Here is a 21,968-nt window from a genome sequence, read left to right on the forward strand (position 1 = left end):
GCAAATGTTCCTTGCTTGGCAACCCCTTTCTTATTTTCGATTAATTGTTTGTATGAATTATAAAGGAGAGGTTGCCATCTTCCATTACAAAATATGCTCAACCAGCAGTATCAATAAAACCTGCTAAAAAAACAAAGGAATTTTTAAGGTTGCTTTCTGGACTTTAGCATCCATATTCTGATTTACTGAGAAGGTAAAAGATGTGTATGAAGCATATGGGTGATGTACTGTTCTGAAAGATGCTGTGACTAGAAGTGCTGAAATATGAGATGCTGACTCAAAGGTGAATTTATATATACCATTATATTTGTTTGGGTTTGTTCCAGCTAGTGGTGGCATGAATTTAAAAAGCCACACTTTCTATCTGGATGAAAGAACAAAAACATTCAAAGCCACCTTCAACTTGTTGCCTGCCTTTGGCATTGGCAAATACTCATTTTTTCCAGTTAGAAATATAAAACTTCACAGTGTTTAGTTTGTGCAGTACAAAATTACTTTTGAAGCTCTTGCTATGCAGGAAAGTATTCAGCTTCCTCTCTGAACTTGCTCATGGACTTCATGAGAAGAGGAGCAGCTTGATGGTCCTGGTGATCCAGTCCTGCTAGACATCCCACCGGATAGCAATGGAAAGCTTCCAAAGGTAAACTTAATGCTCCCTAGTTGTTTCAGCTTCATGCAGCTCTAGTCTCCCTGAATAATTTAGAGATGTTTTAAATTACTCTTATTGCAAATGGTCTTGAAAAGGAAAATGAGTAGTTGGTCTGGTTGGGGCCCAAAAATATCCTAGTTGTGTCCCTGAACATGTCTCCATTCATTCCCTCTCTGCTAGCAGGGTGGCACAAGGCTTCCTTTGCATGTTTGTGCTCAGTTTTGTGTTCAATAGCAAGCAGAAGTTTATTTTAATATATCAGAGTAGATACGCTGATGTCCAGGAGAAGGATACACTCTTTTGAGTCTGTACTGCATTGTATCTGAACCTGTTTCCCCTCTGGAAAATTTGCTTGAACAAAGATGGCAGGTTAGGTCCCCCATAATAGCTGTACTTTGGGTTTGCATTGCTCTGTAATGCCTTTAGCTCTCCCATTTTCTATTTGTGCATTTAATTATTCATGTGCTATTCATCCATTTTTGCTCATATAAGTTGAATTAAAGATGTTAAAGCCTAAACATTACGGTTTTTGTGGTTCTGGAAAATGAAGTGTTTCATAATGATAAATAATACCAAAATTTATATGTTATAGTTACTTTTCCATGGTGTAATTATGATTTTATTACTAATATCTCCAGTGCAGTCTAAATAAGTTGTATAAGTTTAGTGTCTGCAAACATGAAACCGTTTTCTTACATGAGTTTAGAGGATATTTTTTTTTTCAGACCTCTGCATGTGAGCTTGATACAAATGCTGTGCTGGTGCCAAACTGATGTTTGAACTTGTAGAGTGTGATTGAAGGAGAAAGACCAAGAGTTTTGGAATTTGCTATCTAAAATGAAATTTGAATTCAGTCATATATTGTACTTATAACATTTCATGTCAGTAGCTTCAAAATTAAGTATATAGCAATAGAAGCTTTCCATTAATAAATCTCTATTAATCAAAAAAGCTGGCTTTATTTCTCATCATGATAATGAGTTTTAAAAATTATAATGACCTAATTTTAATGATTTTATTGACCTGTTGATTTTCAAAAACCCAGGATAGCAAACACATTTATTGCATGAATAAATTGCCTACACAATACCTGCAGCTTTTTGTGTTCTGCATGTTTGAAAAAAAAAAAACACCAAAACCAACTCGGGCTTTTCATGTCAGGTTAAATTGATTTCCAAAGCATGGATTTTGACCATTAGTATCTAAAGGTGACTGAAGAAAGCGTCCATGTACACAGAGATTAGTGTAATACAAGTCTCTAGAAACAGGTATATTTCACAGGATGCTTTGGGATATTGAAAACTGATATAGGTTTTTAAGACATCAGTCCCCCCAAATCAATGCTGCCCTATTATTTTAAGACTTATTTCTTGCTCTCCATAAAGATTTTACTAGACATCTTTTCAGCCTGGGACAGTCCTATCATTAATGTTATCCTCGGTGATATGTTGTCACAGGGTAGCGGAGCTAGCAGAGTGAAAGACAGAACAGTAAACAGCTGGTGGCATACGCTGGAAAGCAGCCATCCATTAATGAATCCACACATATAAACACCTTCAATAACACTGGGAGATGAAGATGTGTTCACTACCCAGGAGAGGGGAGCTCAAGCAGAAATGCATATGTAACGCAGCTCATGTAGATCTAAAGAAATAGGAAACTAAAAATCTTTCTCACAAATTCTTTCATAGGGTAAACCATCAGCTTCATGGAGCCAGCGTCTCCTCAGGACCTCACCTCTGCTTTTTAATGGATTACTTTTCTCTATGTTTTTAGTATGTATCTTGGATTAGAAACTATACGATAAGATAAAAAGGGAAAAAGTTGCAAGCAAGGAGAGGAATTCACTTCAGAGTGAAAGTCTTTAACTTGTGCATAAACAAATTGATGCAGATCTGGAGGAACACATTCCCTATTTTTCTGGTTTGTTGTTTTAGACTTCACGAACTGTACTGTGTTTGGAAACAATACATAATTGATGAGCTATAATACCGACTTGATACTTTTCTGGCACTCTTTGCATACAGTTGGTGAGTGAGATAAATTGTTTCACTAAGAGCTGGGAGGTGACAAAAGAATTAGTGGCTGCCCCATTCACCGTGAGCCCCACAAAAGCTGGGAATTATATTTCCAAGTATTAGTTCTGCGTGTCTGGGGAAGATTCGGTCACTCTGATGTCGTGCACACAGACTGAATAGCTTTCAAAAGACCCAGGTATGAATACATAAAGCAATGTTATCTGATCAAGCAGAAGATCGATTTCTAATTCAATACAAAGCTCCTATCTGAAATAAATACTTTAACTGCAATCATCCCAGTACCTGGGAGTGATAGGTAGCCTGTAGGGATCACATTGACAAATATGTTCCCCGTATTATGAAGTGGCTTAAATCTGGGACAGTGCTTGCAACAAGTAACGTAAAAGAAAGCTTTTTATAACAAAGTAAATTAAAGGAGGGTCAGATTCAGGTATGAATAACTATGTTATCCCAGGGGAACTGTAATGATTCTTTTGGTTATTTGGTATCATTTAATTACAAGAAAGGCTGTGTAGACTAACATAGCAGAGCATAACGTTTTTTAACAAAAAAAGTGGACTTAGGACACCTTCTGTGGGCATCATATGTGCAAGCTCTCTATAACAGGCTTGTGCTTAGGTTAGGAAGGCCGGCTGACTCCTGGAAGACAGAAGGTAATGCTGCTTTTTTGGAGATTGTCCTTTTATTTGCAGAAACAGTTGTCTTGGGATTTGGCAGTGGCATTCTTTTCTACCCGTCTAATTTGCACCTCTGGTCTGTGTTTTCCAGGGTGCAGCAGCTCCTTTCTCAATTACTTGTCATGCATAAAAAATGCTGTGGAAAAGGTGAAGGGTGTAAAACAGAGGAATGAAGTGGGGGGGAGGGGGACTGGAAGTGGAGACCCAGGGGTTATCAGCAGGAAAATGATTGCACATGAAGGACAAGTAGGTTGACAGAAAGATTTGTTCCTGTCCCCAAAACAGCTTTTAGTAGCCTTGAGGATAGGGACAGAGTGCCACTTCTCTCTGGGAATTAGAGAAAGAGATTCTTGAGAAGGAATTCTGCTATATGTGGTGAATTGAAGCTTAAAGGCATTGATTTAAGTATTGCATAGCTTACTTGTGATGCATGGATAAGTTTCTAACATCACGTTACAAACGCTGTTACCTTGTGTAGCAGAGTTAGCAATCAGAAACTCATTCTGGAAGCCATTTTACACATGCTGCATGTTTTCTTGTCGTTGTAGCCTTTGAGCGCATTAGTGTTTTACTGGAAGTTTTCCATTAGGAAAATATTTACAATCTTAATTCTAACATAATTAAGTGCTTTGCTTGGGAATTTTCATGGTCACTAATTAGGTTAATACTGATCATTAGAACATGAACATAATTAGTTTTCCATACTATTAAAATTAATCACATGTTTAAAGTTAAATTAAATCAGCCAACAGTGAGAATGAACAATGGCCGCATTTCTGATTTCACAGTCTCAAGGTTTCCCAAATAAAAACTCCACTTCCTTAATAGAGATGGACCATGTGTGTTTCAGTAACTATCCATCAGTAACGAACTAATTAGAGGGTAAAGAAGAACCAGAGATGACATTCCAGAAGATGTGAGAGGATAATTTGCTCTTTTCTGGGATGCCAAGGGAATTTGTTTTTACTTATAGGCTTTTGCTTCTTCCTCACTGAACAAAAATAAGCAAGGGAGCCTGAAGAGCCGATCTCCCTCACCTGTGCTCAGCAAGAGGTCCTCCGGCTCTGTTGGCTTCCTCACCCCATTTGGGAAGCAGTGCTTCTAGAGATGTTTTCTGCACCTGTGCATGGTGTTGCCTGGGCAGCCCTCCGCTGAAGGGCTGTACCAGTTTCCACAAAAAAAGGCAGCGGTGTGCCCTCTCCTGCAGATTGCCAATTGGCCTGCGCCCAGCTTTTATGGCAGGGTTAGGGCTCTGGGGTCTTTTTGTTGGTTGGATCAGGTGGATACATCTAGGGGGCTGTCAGGCCAAAAAGGATCAGCAAAGCTAAATGTTGTTGCTTTCGGACAGTTCCTATCCTTACGCTTTCTGATCCTTCAGCTTCCTAGACTGGGGAAAGAGTCAAGAACTCAAAATCCACCGCTTCCCAAGGTCTTTCCCTGCAGGAACTGGAATGAGACAAGCTTTAGAGCTTCAGAGCTCTTTGCATGTGAGCCTCACCACGTAGTTCTTTCCATTGGAGGTGGGGAAATGACACCCTGGATTTAATAGAAAATGTAATTAGGGTTAACCTAGATTTAAATAACTGTTCAACTATTAAATAGCTATTACCATGCCCTATAATTTGCTATCAGAGAAATACAAATATGTGTCACTGCATCAATTCATGAGAACACATATTGGAAGCTGATTGTTTACTGTAGTTCCCCACCCCAGAGACCCAGGAGGTTTTTGTGCTTATATTCCAAACCACCGTGTTTGCGATAGCCTCTCTAGCAGCAGTAAACTAAGGTGGATGCTGGCAGAAACATAAAGACATATTAATTTGGCATTTGCAAAACAGATTTACCTTCAATGATGCAAAATGGAATATACCCAGAATCAAATCTCTGCACATTTTTATGTATTTTTATTATAATGATCACATTCTACTTCTATTGAAGATTCCAGATTTTAATGAGCATTGGATGAACAAGTTCTTTTGGCCTGAGCTCCAGAAGTGCACCACCATCAAAAAAATACATGTTATTAAGAATAAATGCAGTCAAATGTAGCCTTATGTAATTATTTTGCAAACGGACTCCCTGTGTAAGTACTTGGAAGTTGTAAGTTTATTAACTTTGTCTTCCTGAGCTGTAAAAGGGTCCCACAATAGCAATTTCTCTCAGCTTGCCAGGTGTTGAAATTAACTACAGAAAGCTATGTATCAGGTGATTCAAAAGAAAGCAGCATCTAAAGACATAGTGACTTTTTATGCGCATTAATTACCTCCAACAAGAACTGACTATCAGGTAAATATAATCCACAATATTTTTTCCTTTTTTAGATGAAAATACATCAGTTTTAGTAGTTCTATAAAATATTGATCCTGGGATAAAATTCAGGAGGTAGGTCTAATCTGTGACTGTTTTTACATCAAGTAGTCCTTGATTTCGAGAACACCGTCACCGTGTATTGAGAATATGGTTCGAGCTGTCTTTTTAACATCACGTTTCTTTGCATGCAGATTAAATTTCTTGTCTTGGCATTTATTCTTGTGCCACCAGCGTCAAAACAGAAACTGCAAGCATTGTAACGGAAGAAAAATGATTTCATTTCCCTGCAGGTTCTGTAATTGCCTTTGTGTCCTTTTTGAACTTCTGTTCTGCAACTCCTCAGAGCTGGTCCCTGCCATGAACAGCAGTTCACTGCTCTGAACTTCTATGCCTCCTACAGCAACAGGACCTTAAAACGCAGTGGAAAAACTCTGATATGGAAAAACTCCAAATTGCGTGGTAGCAAATAAACTCATTATTTCTCTCCTTTCACATTAATAGATTCTGTACTCGGAGCTTAATTCTGTTCGCTGCCCCAAGCAAAACTGAGGGTGTTTAGCAGAGGTATACTGTGTTGGTGATAAAGCCGCCCCCGATCCTTTCCCAGGTTGGGCAAAATTAGCATAAGTACTCCATGCACACAGCTGCAGCCTTCAGCGTGCAGGAGCTTCTGCAACAGCTTCCCTTCCCCAAGAGGGGATTTTGCCAGTGGAATGACACTGGCATGGATTCATCAACCATACGCCTCCTCTTGCTTCCTACGCACTCTTTTGTGCTGTCACCATGGATCAGCGTAGGAGCGCAGCTTCACAGGTCAAAGCCTGGTTAGACTCTGCTGAACAAGCTTCCTAAGTGTTGTTCTCTCCCTGTCCCCAGACAGCAGAATGTATTTCTTTGGGCAAAATGTAAGCCAGATGGGATAATGTGTTTGAAAGCTTGAAAGTCAGATCCTTTGAATTTTTTTGCTTTATGATCTTAATTTATGCACATATGAAAGTGAAACATGGCTTTTTTTTCCTTTCTCTCCTTGTCTCTTTCCTATTCAAAGCATTTAAAAAAATCACTCTTCCAATAATGTTTTAAAAATTGTTTTTGAAACCAAGAAAATTTGGAAAGACAACCCATGAAAAACTGTTCTGACAAGCAATTTTAAAACAAACCATGAGCTTCATTTTTGCCCCCCGATCAGCTCTATAAGGAATATGTGTTTAAAAACCGTTGATATGTCTAGCATAGCATGAGCAGCGTGTGGTAGAGCTGGCAATAAAACACAGCTCTCCAATGCCTGCCCAGTTCTTTACTGAGAAAACAATTCTTTCTCTCCTTACAGCTCCTCATCTATTACAGTGTGCATCTTACAGTTTTTAAAATAAAGGATATGAATTTTACAGAGGAGACTTTCCTTAAAAAAAAAAAAAGCATGATTCTGATTTAAGAGCTCTGTTCAGCCTGTGCTCTGAATCAGAGAAGTCTCCAATGAAAACAAGCATGCATCAGGAAAGCAAAGATCCATTCCCCATGTGTTTTGGTGCCTTCGGTTACTTCAGAACAATGTGGGCACGTTTAATGAAATGCACCGACATTTTAAGAGCAAACTCCCAGATTCTGCTGCTTCTGTGCAAATGGCAGTTTTCTGTGGCTTCCACAGGGGACCACAGAAGTATGTCGGATTTAGACTTTGACTTGTTACAAACCCCTGTACTCAACCAGGGAAGCAGTAGAGCCCATAGACAGGGGAAAGGTAAGCATTAATAGATTAATGTTATTGAAACAACCTTTTCCCCTAAGCAGGCTCTCACAAAGGACAAAAATGTTACTCTTAAAACTGAGACTAAAGATGGAAAATGTTCGGCAAATGTTTCAAATCTGGCAACTCTATAGGCAATTGAAAACAAGATATTATATGTAAAGTTGGACAACGAAAATAATGGAGTGTGAAAAGGCTCACCCCATTAGAGTCAGTACTAAAAAGGCTGTATGATCATTCTCAGGCAGTGACGGCAAAAGTTTGGTTATTTCCTTTCCAGAAGCAGAAAGTTTTAGAGGGTTGGTATTTAACTTTGATGTTATGGCTCAGTGCATTTTTTTACACAATGATACATCTATCATTGGAGTCACTCAGAACTATTCTCTGCCTACTGAGTATCAGCACGTACTTGCATACTTTCTGTTCAATCAGGAATTGCTGGCTCATTTAGGACACTGACTAGTATATTATCTTTAAAAATAAATGTCTGATCATTAACTCAGAAGATAAATTATATTAATTTTGCTGATCTGACTTGTCTGATACAGTTGTAATATGCTGGCTTGAGATAAATGCAGACTTTTGGAAGGTCAATATATTTTGTGGCAAAACCTGTGAGTGGGACTTGTACAGCATGGATCTTTTTTTTCATAAAGCTGGATTATCTCTGCTCCTTAATCATATCATTTAGGCACATAATTCTGCTAAAAATCCCCAGTATAAATACCTGCAGACAAGGTACTTGCAGTTAAGGACTTTCAACTGTTGAGACTGTAAACCTCTCCTTAAAATTATGGAAACTTCTATATAAACAGGATACTTTATTCATAGATCACAGGTGAAGCCTTGGTCTCTAAGCTGTGCCCAAAGGTACGTTATTACCAGCTCAAAGTAACTCAACTAGAGGCATCCAATGACTTGTTCATGCTCATACAGCAGGTTAACGGCAGCACTGGGGATACCAAGTCTTATGACTTCAACCTTGTGCTCAGTGCGTTAGATCACAAGTGTCTTGCTTATATCGCTGTATTTTCTGAAAGGTTTTTTTTGTTTGTTTGGGTTTTGGTTTTTTTTTGTTGTTTTTTGTTTTTTGTTTTTTTTTTTTTTAATCAGATGCTTATAAATGAAGTTGTTGGCTGTAATCAGAAATGTATTTATCACTGAGTCTGGCTCACAACCAAGCACACTTATTTTTGCAAGAGGACAGCATGTTCCCCTCATTCCAAGGAAAAGTGAGTGGCAGGAGGGTATGTTGTGATTTTTTCGTGACCCGTTGTCCTCTGTTGTGTCACTATTGCAAAAGGCAATTAGTTTCCTAATTCTCATCTGGTGCAACAGCATTGACTTCAGTGAGCTGTATTTTAAGTATGCTGATAAAATGAAGCAGGGTAGGTTTATAAACCTGGTGACTAATGGGAAGAAATAATCCTAATGGTCATGTTTTATAACTGAGGAAGGATGCAAAGACAAAAACCCACCCGGCTTATGCTTCAGTAATTGTCAGGTACCCTAGCTACATTATTTTTTTTCATCAAGCAAGAGTATTTTGTGGTCTATAACCTATCACATTGTCAGGATGTAAGCTCTAACCTCTGTTTTCTGTGCTATCATGGCAGCAGAAAGCTTCCACTTGGATGCTGGCTGTCTGGACTCAGGCAGATTTGCCTTAACTAAGAGAATTGTACTCTGTGCCAAGGACAAGGTCTAGTAGTACTGGTCACTTGGACGGGTTAAAGGATGTCACTGGTCTGCTAGATTGAATATACTAGATTTCTGTTTGTCTGTCTGATAGCAATATTAACATATAGTTGAGTGGCAGAGTGTTTCCATGCTACATCAGGCCCCGTATATTATCTCCTCTTAGAGTTTGTATATTAATTCATTTAATGTAAGTCTATGAATTTGTGTAAGTTCATTAATTAATTTTGTATATTAATTCACAGCTCATGAATTGTGAATCTTATCAACTTTAGTAGCTAAATAAGTACTTGTTTCTGTTTCAAACCATGTTTTAGACTAGAGACATGTAATAAAAATACCAGTGCACTTTTCAGAAAAAAATACTAACCCAAGGGATCTCAGCCACCAGAGAAACACTGCTGAAGATGAGATCTGTTTGAAAACAGATTCCCTAACGGCTTATGGAAAAAACTTATCCAGAGAGAGAATGAACAAAGCAAAATTTTTTTACAATGGTGTCATCTTCCATGTTATGAATTGCCTGGTATCAGTGTCACTGTGTTATCAATACCCTGAAATACAACTTGTAATGTGTAAGTTTACATCCCAGAGTTGTGCCTTGCATTTAATTAGTGTGAGAAAAATCTACTCCATTGGATTTTCATGGCTGGACAAAGTGACCATAGTACATCTAGGCCACCCAGCAAGTGCCTTCTAAGGGATATAGAGCCCTGCTTCAGAGAACACTGCTCCTTAGCCTCATTAAAATCTTGTAAGCTATTTGTGACACCAAAATTCTTGCCACTAGGTGATACAGAAAAACCTGTACCAGGGCCCTGTACCCTGCATAGTTCTCCAACATGTTCCCAGCAGATTTTTCACCCTTAACTACCTTTTCATACCGTCATGACATGTCCAAAGGCATGCAGCACCCACACGCATATCGATAAATACCATGAATACACACTCTGATGGACCACATGTAGCTCTTATGTTATTTGAGACACTCTGAGTAGAAAAAAACCCTTGTGTACAATAATAAAGCCTTAGGAGCACACAGGCACTTCATGAGACCAAAAAAGAACCCAGGGCCATGCACAGTGTGGAGACATCCAGGCTATGCCAACCAACACCAGAGCCACAGGATGGTCCCTGGGCCTGTTTTACTGAGCAATGTTGTTACAGCTTCTGTATCATTGTTATTTATCTGCAAAATAAAGGAAATTTCATATCCTTACCTTGCAATAGTATTGTGGAGATCAATACAATTAAGATGTAACCAAAGGAACTTGACTTCTCCTGTACTAAAATATTCTATTATGCAACAAATGATTAATCTCATTAAATACTTTAAAGGAGGGCCAGATCCTGTCCTAGACTACAGTGATGTAATTCCAGCGGAGTACTTTTCTCTTTTGGAGAGTCACAGGCTGAAGTTGGAAGAATATCAAAGGTGAGACTTGGAAGTGGGTTCAAATGAAATGCAGAGCCAAAGAATGACCTCCCAAGGGCACTAAGTGTGTGTAGAAGAGAGGGAATGAAGCACACAGATGATAACCAGCAACAGGGACCAATGCCTTGGGGAGAATTGGCAAAGAAAATGGTGGTGGAGAATACAGCTTTTACTTGGACAACCTCTTGGACTGAAAACAATTTTGGGAGCCAACAAGAACTGCCAAGGCAAAGTAATTGTGTAGATTGAGATTAGCAGTGGAGAGATTCCAGATGCAGCATAACATGTAGCAGGAAAGAATGAAAAATAAGTTTAATATTGGAAACGGATGAAGAAGGCAGAAAGTTAAAAAGCACCACTGCAGGCAGCTGTTGCTTCACAGTTTTAAGGATATTGTAATTAAACCCCCCAGCACAGCAACTTGTTTTTTAGGATATTTTGTTTAAGTTTTGTAGTGGATTTGTGAGTATTTTTCGCATTTCCTTTGAATTTTCCATTACATTTTTCCCAAAGGTACCTTGTGTACCTACCTCTCTTAGAAAAGTTGTGAGTATTAGATGGACATTTAATATATCTGAAATTAAATACTGTTCCATTTCATTATGACTATTTTAAGCTTTTTGGAAAGTGGAGAAATTAAGATACATGTTTTTGTGAAAAACACTTAGATGGCTAAAGTAAATTTATGCCTAAGTCAAATACATAAAGCAGAAATAAAGGTTTTAAAGCTATACAGCTAATGCATTACTGCCCCCGTCATATGTTTCCATGCATTACAAACACACCTCATCCATTCCCCTACCAAATGAATCTTGCTCTAGTGCCATCATGCCCTGGCAGATCTGCCCAGTGCCAGCATCCCTGGGAGAATCATGTTTACTTATCTGCTGTTCTAGGATTGGAGCTATTTCTCTGTAGGCAGCTTCTCAGTTAAATGTAAGTTTGCAGTATTCAAATTCTTTATCACCATGGGGTTTTAGTAGCATCAGAGGGTAATTCAGGCTGGAAGGGAATAAAGGAGGTCAGGTTAGACTATATATCACTTCGCTTCTTCTAATGGAAGAAGCTGGGTCTTGGGGAAGGAGAAAGCATGTTAGTTGATCGGCTTTTAAACAGCTTATTTTATGTATTTCAGTTGCAAATTAACCTCAGATTAGTTTGTTACTGCGTTTTCTTTTTTTTTATCATTTCTGTCTCTGTTAAGTTCCCCATTGATGAGCGTTTGCATTTCAGATATCTTTGTGGAAGTTTCTGTTAAACAACAGCCAGACTGGAAGTTGGGCAATTTTTATAGTAAGATGTTTAAGGCAGCTAATATAAATTGGTTTTGATGAACTAATTCAGCAGCTTTTTATTAATTACCTTAAAAGATGTAGATAAAGGCTGCATCCTTCATACAAACAATACTTTAACTTTGTGATTCTACAGCTCTTCTGCAGGATTCTCAATCTTTCTGTAATGGTATAAAGGAGTAGTTTTGAAAAGAACAGGGACTATACTTCCAGTTCCATATAATGTGGTTTTTTTCCACAGAAGGAACTCTTTTAATAAGGCAATAGAAATGTTAATCAAAAAATGTATTTAAATAGGTTCCTGCATTTAACAGTAATTTTAACAATTCTGCAGGTTGCATACATTTTTAGTAAAAATGTTTCTTTAGATTCAGTAGTGTCATTAATGCATCAATAGAATATCTGTGGTGCCATCAGAATGAATGACATATTCTGGTAGTTATTTTAAAAGTAAGAACAGAACATATGTTCAGAAACAGCATTAAGAACAGCTTTGCTAAGTCCAAAAATCAGAGCAGATCGTATGTTGCTGTATACCTTTGGAATATTTGAAATAATGAAAAGGTCTGCTAAAGCTTTTATCAGTAAAAAGACTCATGAAAATAGATGGATGCAGGCTTTCGAACCCGTATTACTTCCAAAATATTTTTTACAATACTGCTCCTAGGGGATAAGTCCAATGGGAAAATACTGAGTAGTCCACAGGCTTGAGCTCTCAGCTGTGCAAGAGCATACACAAAATAAGTCACTGCAATTAGAAAGAAGTTAAACGCAGTTTATATACCCTGCACAAGCCTCCCCGTAGGAACGGTTAAGGGTACCAGTTCATTCCAGAGAGACCCTAAGAGGTCTGGCTGCAGCTACAGCCTTATCTGGTTGCTACGGGGACAGTGTTTGTCAAGCACTTTCTTTTGTTAATAGATACTGTCATCCTTCTCTACAGAGACCAGTTTCTGCTCCTCTACATGCAGAGCAGCTACAGAAAAGTACCAATCCAAAAGTGGTGGCTTCAAGCTAACCAGGTTACAGGTGGGAGGGCAGAGAAACAAAGCAGAGGATCAAAGAGTGCACTAATGGCAATTAGAAGGAGATGAAGAGTGAGAACGAAGGAAGCTGTTTCATGGCAACGGGAATGACATTGTCAAGGTTAGCCAAGAACAGCAACCGTGGGTAGATTTGGCCAGGGCTAGTCAATAAAACAGGACTGGCATACGTGCTGTAAGTAACTAACACCGTAAACCACTTTGAATTTGTTATCATTACCCCTTTCTTGGGAGGACAATTAACTCCTTGTGCCACCACCACCGCCTATGTATGCACCATTTTTACGAGCTACCTGGGCCATAGGGAGATGAATCTCTCCCACTCTCATATTCTCAATGCCAGTTGGTGAGCAAACAGCTGTAAGAACACCCTGATAGAAAAACCTTTGTACCGTTCAAGCAATTTGAGATTAAAATGTTTTAGTAACCAACACTGTGACAACTTTTACTCTGCCTCTGTGTAAGTTACAGTTTTACAGCTTCATGCAGCTCAGTCTCCATCCAAACCATTTTGCAGCCTTTCTGTCAGATCAGGTCATGAGAGCAAGGTCGTTCATTTTGCGCTGGCATGAACCAGACCAGTAGGCTCTGTTAGCATCTAGGATCTTGATCTTTCTAAAAATAGCCCTCTAGGAGAGATGGATTGTATCTTCCCATCCCCTTTTAATATTTTAAGTATGAATAATGGAAATTGAATTTGGTTTTGCTCCATGGTATTACCTTTGATGGCTTTTTGATGAAGAAGATTTATTCCGTAAAAAAAAAAAATAAAAAATGTGACTTTCTGAATGGCTGTTTGTTCATCCCACACATCCGCCTGTTTTCACATCATTATTGTATGCTATGGTTTCTCTAATTAAAGGTCCATATAACTGTTCTGTAAGAAAGTACAGTAATTCCCATACATTTGTATGTTAGGAGATTCATATGTGTTACCTCTCTCTGAAAAAACAAGGCTTTTTTGTTGTTGTTAATTTGTGTTAAATTGTATGTTTTGTTTTGTAAGTGTAGCTGAATGGCTCATTTTTCATTTTTTGCTGGAGTTGTGTAGGCCATTTGCTGGGTTTTGACATTTTTAGCCTGATTTCCCAAGCAAATGAGGCTTATGTGAACATGTTCTCTTTGTCAAATGCTTCTATCTGTCAAAGCTGAGGGAAGCTTCAGCTTCGAAATGGTTGGTCAAGTTCATCAAGATCCCAGTAATAATTAGGTTCCTTCTGGTTTCATGGAAACTAACTTCTGTGTAGAGGAAAGAGAATGAAATTAGTCCCGCCATTGAAGAAAAGGGCAGGAGAATGAATCAATGATGACAGTTCAGCACTTATACTTTTTGTTAGGCAGCTTCTTGACTGTTCAAACAGCATGTGCAAAGATCTGGAATAATTGCTACATGTCCTGTTATCACTGGGGATATAACAGAGGGTGTGATGGGGGTGAGCTAGGGGTGTCCCACTGAGGAGGGATGGAGGTAAGTGGTGAAGAACTACATCTGCCAGAAACTCACTTCACTAGTTCAGTTTCTCATGTCTGCATGGATTTGGGATTAATTTGGCACAGGATTTTTTGGCACAGTTTTGGTTTATGTTTTTTGTCATTTGTACGAGCACATTGCTCATTGATAGGCAGACTTCTTTGGAATTGCACTTAGCATTGCTAGCTGTGTCTTCATGATGCTTTTGTTTTGGAATGGTGCAAGGCAACACAGTGGAATAATGTTTACTTTAGTAACTGGAGCCAGTTAAGATTTTTACAAGTGTATCAATAAGAGTCATTATCTAATTTATCCAGCTTTGAAGTCTGCATCTGACTTGTGGCTAACTGAACATCAGCTAGAATAATTAGGCACCAAAAATCACATTTTTGTTTATGTTTTCATTTTTTGTTTCTGTAGCAGATGCATTGCCCATAGATTAACAACGTGAAACTGAACAAAAATCTTTGCTCTTTGCCTTAGCTCATAGGATCTTTTCCAGCTGTATCCCAGTTGGAAATCTGACCTTGTGGAGACCCAAATTTGGCAGAAGGAAGGTGCTGCTGGAAATATTATTTTCCAGTTTCTCAATCATTTATTCATGAATACAAAGTTACACAGTGAGTGGTATTTGGCCAAATCATTTGCTTCAAGATTCAGCTTTATGATCCTTTTCCAACAATTGCAGACTTGACGGTATCTGGTAGACCGCTCTTACCAGATGTAGCTATGCAATTTCTGTCAGAGGGCCCAGGCTGTCTTTCCTAGCTTTCAAAAACTATGAGAAGCTAAGTAAGAGTCACAGATTATTTACTTGGTGCCAACAACTTGGTAATGCAAACCTTAATATTTAAAGGTCAGGTATTTAATGTCCTAATAAAGAACACTTTGTGTGAGAAACTAATCTGGATGGACGTTAAGTTGCAAATCTGATTGGCAGCATTCACAAAATTGCTGCCAGAAATTCTTGTGGAAAGTTGTTAACTGAGATCCCAGTTCAGTTAGGGCATAGCACTGTATTCTAATTCTTAGTCACCTTTTCATCTGCTTGAAGATATCTTCGGGAGATATCTCTTGAAGTTGTTTCAGAGGTTACATTTTAACTTTAACAGTATCGGTTAGAGCTTTTGAGTTTAGCTCTTTGTCTTTTCATTTCAACATTGCCGCACCACATTTTTTTTGCATTCTTATAAATAATCTGCAAGGATAGAATACCCTAGAACTGCACATCATCTGCTTCTTGCTGGGACTTCTGTAAGGCTCCTGGTTAAAAACACAGAATTTCAGTTTTGTGGGAGTTTTGATCTGTTCTTTCAAAATCTGTTTTCATTCCAGATTGAAATACACCAGAGAAAAGGCACACAAGGAGGTGCGGGTGTGCACGCACACATACACTCTTGGAACACACCATTAAGTGAAACTTCAGCAAAGGGTTGAGATTTCAAACTGAAAGTTTTTGTACTGATAAAGTCAAGATGGTTCATTTGAATGTCAATATTATGTTAAAATATAATATGAAGTAAAAAGGCTTGAGATTAAATGGTTTTATTTTCTGAAAGACCTTGCATATGCTCTTAATTTTGCCCCCCTCTCCAACAGCATTTCAGTGAAATTCTGTTTCTGCAAAGTACCTACATCTGAATGAAATGGCAACATTCCACTGGAAAATGTATATCCAGCTGTTTGAAACTTTCTTCCACTGTTTGGTTATTTATGAACTCATATTGTTCACATCATGACAATTATAGTTTATCTGTCTGGCATCTTAATTAGCAGATTACTAATCTAGAACTTAAACCTTTCTGACCTTTCTGTTTGCTGTGTCTACTGTGTTTTCCAACCCTACATTCATAAATGCAATGGTTTTCATATATTTTAAGTCTCTATTAAGCATAGGGTCTTTTAATCCTATCTGTTTTAATACTAAAATTATGGGCAAGGTGGAAGAGAAAATCCAAATAGATTTAGCATGGATCATGCCTTAAAAGTGCGAAGCATCAGTTTATAAGAAGGATCAGATAATTTAGAATTATGAGATAATCTCATATAGAATATTTGCTGGTTTTGAGAAAAATCAGTGCAGAGTTCTACTCAGAAAAGCAAATATTTTTATATAAAGAACACACACAAAAAATGTATATAAACAATGGCCTTAAGATACGTTAAACAAACTTGGTCTTAAAACGGAATTATTTCCTATGAGATATATATATATAAAAATATACTGTACCTCATACATATACTTACATGATATTCTATTATTGTACTTGTTTTCCCAGTAACTGAGACCTTCATGATTTTTAATGTATTTATACTCCTATGGTCCTAATGCCAAAATTTCCAGCAGCTTTTGATTTTAATTGCCAAAGTGTCTTCGCATCAGTGCAGCGGGAGAAGTTTCTCCTGTGTAGGTATTCTCCTGTGTAGGTAGTTTGTTGAAAACTTTAGGTCTTACAGGGTAATATTTATCCTGTACTTGTCAGTTAGTTGTCTTGCTGTTGGCAAATTTGTTGCTACAACAGGTGATAGTTCTTGCCTTTGACAGGAAACTCTTGATAACCTGTGAATCATTTGTACATTACTGATTTATCACCATTACTAAAGGTCTCGTGTTGAGCTGTAGTCACACTTGTGTTGTCACACTGTCTTTTTCTGCAAATGGCAGACTCGCAGGTTCACATGTAACTGCTTTCAGCAGAATGAATTGCCCATTGGATTTAGTGGAAAGCCTCTGACATGTTCAAGCTGATCAGCTGTGCTCCTTTTATGCAGGGAATTGATGAAGCTATAGCTTCTGCTGTCACAATTATACCATGGGAACAAAACAGAAATAGTTCAGTTTTGGAAGTTTGTTCAAGATTTGTCCCTCCTGGTGATGCTGAAAAATGACTCTTATGGTGGTGGGCAGGAGTATCTGATATTTGAATAAGACTTAGAAATTTTAAACATGTGCTTGTGAAACTAAAGCACAAATAGAACTGATTTGATTCAGCATAGCTCTGAAAAGTCGTGTTTTGGTTCCTCGCACATACTTTTCATACCATCTCTTTATTGATGTGGAACCATGTTTGTTCCTTGTGTCCTGAAACTGTTTTTCCAAACTGAGCAAATCACTACTTTGGTAGAAATGATGTGCTTCTTTTCTGTTTTCAAAACAAAAAGTCAGGACTAAGAGTTCCAATCATCACTAATTCACAAACATATATTCATTCCTCACCCTCCAAAAGAGTTTGTCCAATGATAAGAACTGCATCCCACTGTGTTAATTGCATACATGATTCACAGAAATGTGATGACATGTGAGGCTCTCCAAAAATTATAGATGGCTTCTTAAACATCTCACAAACTGAATCCCAGATTATGCATGGGTGGACGTCTGTGCCCTGGGAGTTTTTGCTGATATCAGTGACTGGTAGCTCCTTCATATGGGGATGCTGCCAAAAGCAGGGGGAGAAATATATATATAAAAAAAGTAGGGAAGAATAATAACTCTGTGTGCTTGATCCCACAGGAGTCTTTATGCCTGTGCTCAATACAGTAATATTGTCAGAAAGATGGCTATCAAGACAAATCATACAGAAAACTTCAGGAACTGGAACAATTTCTAGGAACAAACAGAAAATCATCGGGGTATCTGAGGTAAATGTCAGTGCTGGTACAGAGGAATACATTTGCCATTAAGCTCTGCTGACATTTTCTCTTTGAAGATCCTTTTTACAGGTGCTCCTTATCTGGACAAATGTCTGTCATTTGGGACTCATGTTTTCCAAGACAGCCATTTTGCTCAAGCTGACTTTGCTTTTAAACTCCTCACTTTTAAGTTTCTTTTTCTAACTGAGATGAAGAATGAAATTGGGAAAACACATCGATTTTTCCATACAACAAAACATTTCTGAAGGCTGCTAGGCTGAGGGAGATTAATGCTTCCAGGATTTAAACAGTGACTTAACATTTGGCAGAAAGATCATATTAGTACCAAAGATATTCCTCCTGATGATCTTGTGATTTTTTTTCCTAGTTTGGCCAGTTCATATGTGTCCAAAAAACCTGTCTGCATGTACCAACGTGTTCTGTTTCCTTATAGCTCCAAATGCCAGCGAGACTTTCCTACACAGCAATGGACTTTTACGTGCATCCCATTGCCTTTCACAATATAAACCCCATAACACAACGGACCTGCTTGGCTGTTTTCACTGTTAGTTGCAGCAGCCATGCACGGCCCGGCTCGGATGTCCTTTTGCTCCTGGGATCCTTGTGGTAAATGTTGCAAGACCTTGCTCTCTTTGCTCACCATGCTGCTCCTTTTGCACGGAGCACCTGGGGGGCGAGGAGGAGAGTACAGAAGGATGTCCGGTGTGGAACAGCTGCAGACCCCCAGGGGAAGAGAGGTTGGTCCAAGTTCCAGAGAGCTGAGGAAAAGGCATAGAAGGGAGAACGGAGGACCTGTGGCAGGTGGGACAGAGGAAAGAGGAGCATCAGAGGCTGGATCTCAGGGCTGGGAGTGGAGCAGGCTGTGTGGCCATAGGAAAGTGCCTGCCATAGCCAAGTGTCAATGAGGCACCCCCTGCCCCCCTCAAAAAGCCCTCACCCTGTGCGAAGGACTGCAGACACATTAACCCCTTCTCATTTCTTCGAATCCCTTTCAGCAGTAAATTCACTTCAGGCAGTTGTTGAAGGCTGCTGTAGGTTCGAAGGTGTCAAGCCCTTCTGAAGACGCACAGAACGTTAATCCGGTTTGACACCCCCGAGACTAAGGGCGTTGGGTGCTGCTGTCGCAGCGCGTTACGGTCAGGACCACGGAGAGAGACGGGCCCTTCCCGCCCCGAGTGCGGGCGTTCCCCGCCCCGCGGCGCGGGAGATGCTCCGGGGCCGGCCCCCGCCGCTGCGGCCGGGCCCGGCCCGCCGGGGCCTCCGCCGGCCCGCCGTGGGCAGGCGCGCGCCGGGCGCCGAGCCCCGCCGCTTCAACGGCCGCCGCACGCGGGCGGGCGCGCGCGCAGGGCGGTGGCGGCCGGGGGGGAGGAGTCACGCGCCCCGGCACGCTCCGCCGGCCCGGCCCCCCCCCGCGATTTCCCGCCGCCCCCGCCCGGCCCCGCGCGGCGCTCCCGTCTCGCAGCCGCGGCACCCGGCAGCGCCTCTCCTGCGTGCGCTGCACTTGGTACGGCCCACGCCGGGATCATGGCGATTGATGGTAAGTAGGCCAATAACGGGCTCCTCTCGCCCCGAATCGCTCCCCTCCCCCAGCCCCCTCCTCTCCCTCTCCTCCCCCGGGCACGGGGAGGGGGGCGGCTCCGGCGGGGAGGGCTCCCACCGCGGCGTGAGGCGGGGGCGCGCCGGAGCCGAGCGGCACCCCCGCCCGGCGGTGCCCGGAGCCGGGCTGAGGAGGGCGGCAGCGGGGCGCCTCTCCTCTCTCTCCCCCCCACCCGGCCCGGCCCGGCGGCGGGGGCTGTAGCGGAGGGGCCGTGTCGTGCGGAGGGGAGCGGGGAGCGGCGCTGCTCCCTCCTCGCGGCTCCGTGCCTGGGCGCCGGGCGCGGGTAAATAATCCCTGGCACGGTGGCAGGCATCCTTCCGTCCCTCCTCGTCCTCCCCCGCACCGGGGATGCCGGGCTGTGCGGAGGGGACCCGGGGGCACGGAGCCGCCCCCCCCCGTGCCGTGAGCCGCCCCGGCGCTGGGGGGCGGCGGGGGCTGCGCCGCCTCTGCCCGCCGCCGGGTCCCGGAGCGCCGGAGCCAGGGGCTGCCGCGGAGCAGCCCGCAGCCTGGCTGGGAACGGCCCTTGCTGAACGTGCGCAGCCCTGCCCGGCCTTCCCGGAGAGACTTTGCCAACTGCTTTAAAACTCATCGTCCCTCCTGGCCCCGAGTCTCTGAAAACTGATTCCCCAGGCGAGGGAGGTTCCGCGCTCTGTGCCGGCTGCCCGGCTGCTGAGAGCTAACAGGCTGTGCTGGCGCCTGTGTCCGCAGATCTTTCTAGTCATCACTTCACAACAACAACAACAACAACGAAGGAGTGAGGTGTGCTAGACACTTGTTGGGTTGGTTTGGAGAAGATTATCTGAAAAGGCAGGGTGTCAGAGCTTTGTTTTGAAACCTGCCCTCTCCATTCTGAGAGTAATTTTGCACCTGGTTAAAAATCCTTTAAAAAAAAATAAATTCTCAGAACTTGGTTTCCAGCAAAAGAAGGTCCTAAAGTATGCTGCTTCCCCGACTGTGGCGTTTCTTTCTGAAAGCATCTGTTGTTATAACTTAAAGGATCTAGTAAAACAGTGAGGGGAGGGGGGGAAGGAAACAAACTGCTGCTGTTTGTTTTGCATGTGCAATGCTTCTGTGCTGTCATTTTCCTTGAATTAGTATTTCAGGCCTCTGTAAGAAGTTGTACTGCACAAGCAGAGCTGCGTGTTCATCCTGTCTTGGAAGGTGTGTGGACCAGGACTCTGAGTTGGCCAGCTTTAAGTTGGCTAGGTTGTTTTCTGCTGAAAAGCCCTCTTAATGTTATCAAGAAGATAGCAAAAATTTCTGCTGGGTCTGGACTTTTTACATAACTCAAATGCAGAAATTAAAAAAATCCTTCAAAGTCTGTCTTTTGTTTTCATTGTAGGCTGCATTATCGCAGAAATCCGTGAGATTTTCTTAGATCTGAAAATATTCACAAAAACGTGAAATTCATGTTTAACATTTTCAGAGGGTTTAGGATATTACTACTTAAAAGTTAAAGCAAATACTCATGAATGATTAAAGCAATCTAGCCTTTGAAAAGATTGCAACACTTCTCATTAGGAGCAGACTTCAGAAGTAGCCCAACTGCCTTGTAGACACTTAAATGAAATTGCCAAAATGGGGCTTCAGCTCTTGAGAAAATTGGGTGCATAGTTTGTAGTTACATGTGAGGTGGGATAAAAAGAAAATATCCAATCATGAAAATGATCTGCTAGGTTTTGATTTAGTACTCTTCCTGAAGACAGAAAATGCAATGTACTTGCACTGTAGTCTGTAGCAGGCATGTAGCATCCTCTTTTGTTTTCAGCTGAATAGCTGATTGCTGTAGGTTTGTTAGTAGGTGTTAAAATTTTTACTCCTTGTCTTGGTCTTCTCTCCCTACTGCCTGTGCAACAGTAGCTTGCCTTGACTTCCCTGATTAGCAGTGCTGTTTCCTGGCCAGCAGTGTTTAAATATGTGAGTTTGATTTGGGTGAAAACTAACTGTTGAATTCAGGATCAGATCACAGGACAGGGTCAAGATACAGAATTTACTTTTGTGTCTAAGTAAATCTGTAAATGTATTTAATTAAGTAAACAGAGAAGATACTTTGCTCAGTTTTAAAGACACTGCAGTTGTCCAGGTTTTTTTGATTTTTTTTTTTTTTTTTTTTTGTTCCCCCGGTGAAGTCATGGGAAATAAGTAAGATTGAAAACTTCTGATTAAAGAATAAATATAAAATAGTTCAAAACTCCTTCAAAGCAAGACATATACAGTTATATGAGGGCACAAAATTAAAAGAGCTCAAATTAAAATAGGATTTGTTAGCTGCAAGAAATTAAGTGCTTTTGGTTATTAAATATTTGTAAGTACTATTTCCCATGCCACTTTGTCAGTATACCTCTTTATAGCTGTT

The 21,968-nt window shown here is 40.8% G+C and overlaps 1 protein-coding gene across 5 annotated transcripts in view; it reads left to right on the forward strand.

The window, feature by feature from the left end:
• SYT14 (synaptotagmin 14) overlaps nt 1-21,968 on the forward strand; it is a 126,564-nt gene that overhangs the window by 13,741 nt on the left and 90,855 nt on the right. For 2 of the 5 annotated variants that reach the window (XM_080408654.1, XM_080408655.1), the window contains exon 1: nt 1-640. This exon is cut by the window's left edge and continues 13,741 nt beyond it. Coding sequence is in view for 3 of the 5 variants with exons in the window: in XM_080408650.1 (XP_080264776.1) it covers nt 19,540-19,552 (13 nt within the window). In the remaining 2 variants the exon portion in view is untranslated. Of the gene's footprint in view, nt 19,553-21,968 lie in introns of all 5 variants that reach the window. The other 3 variants (XM_080408650.1, XM_080408652.1, XM_080408651.1) reach the window with 3 other exon arrangements.

Source organism: Falco punctatus, assembly GCF_963210335.1.
Source record: "Falco punctatus genome assembly, chromosome: 12".
Lineage (NCBI taxonomy): Eukaryota > Metazoa > Chordata > Aves > Falconiformes > Falconidae > Falco > Falco punctatus.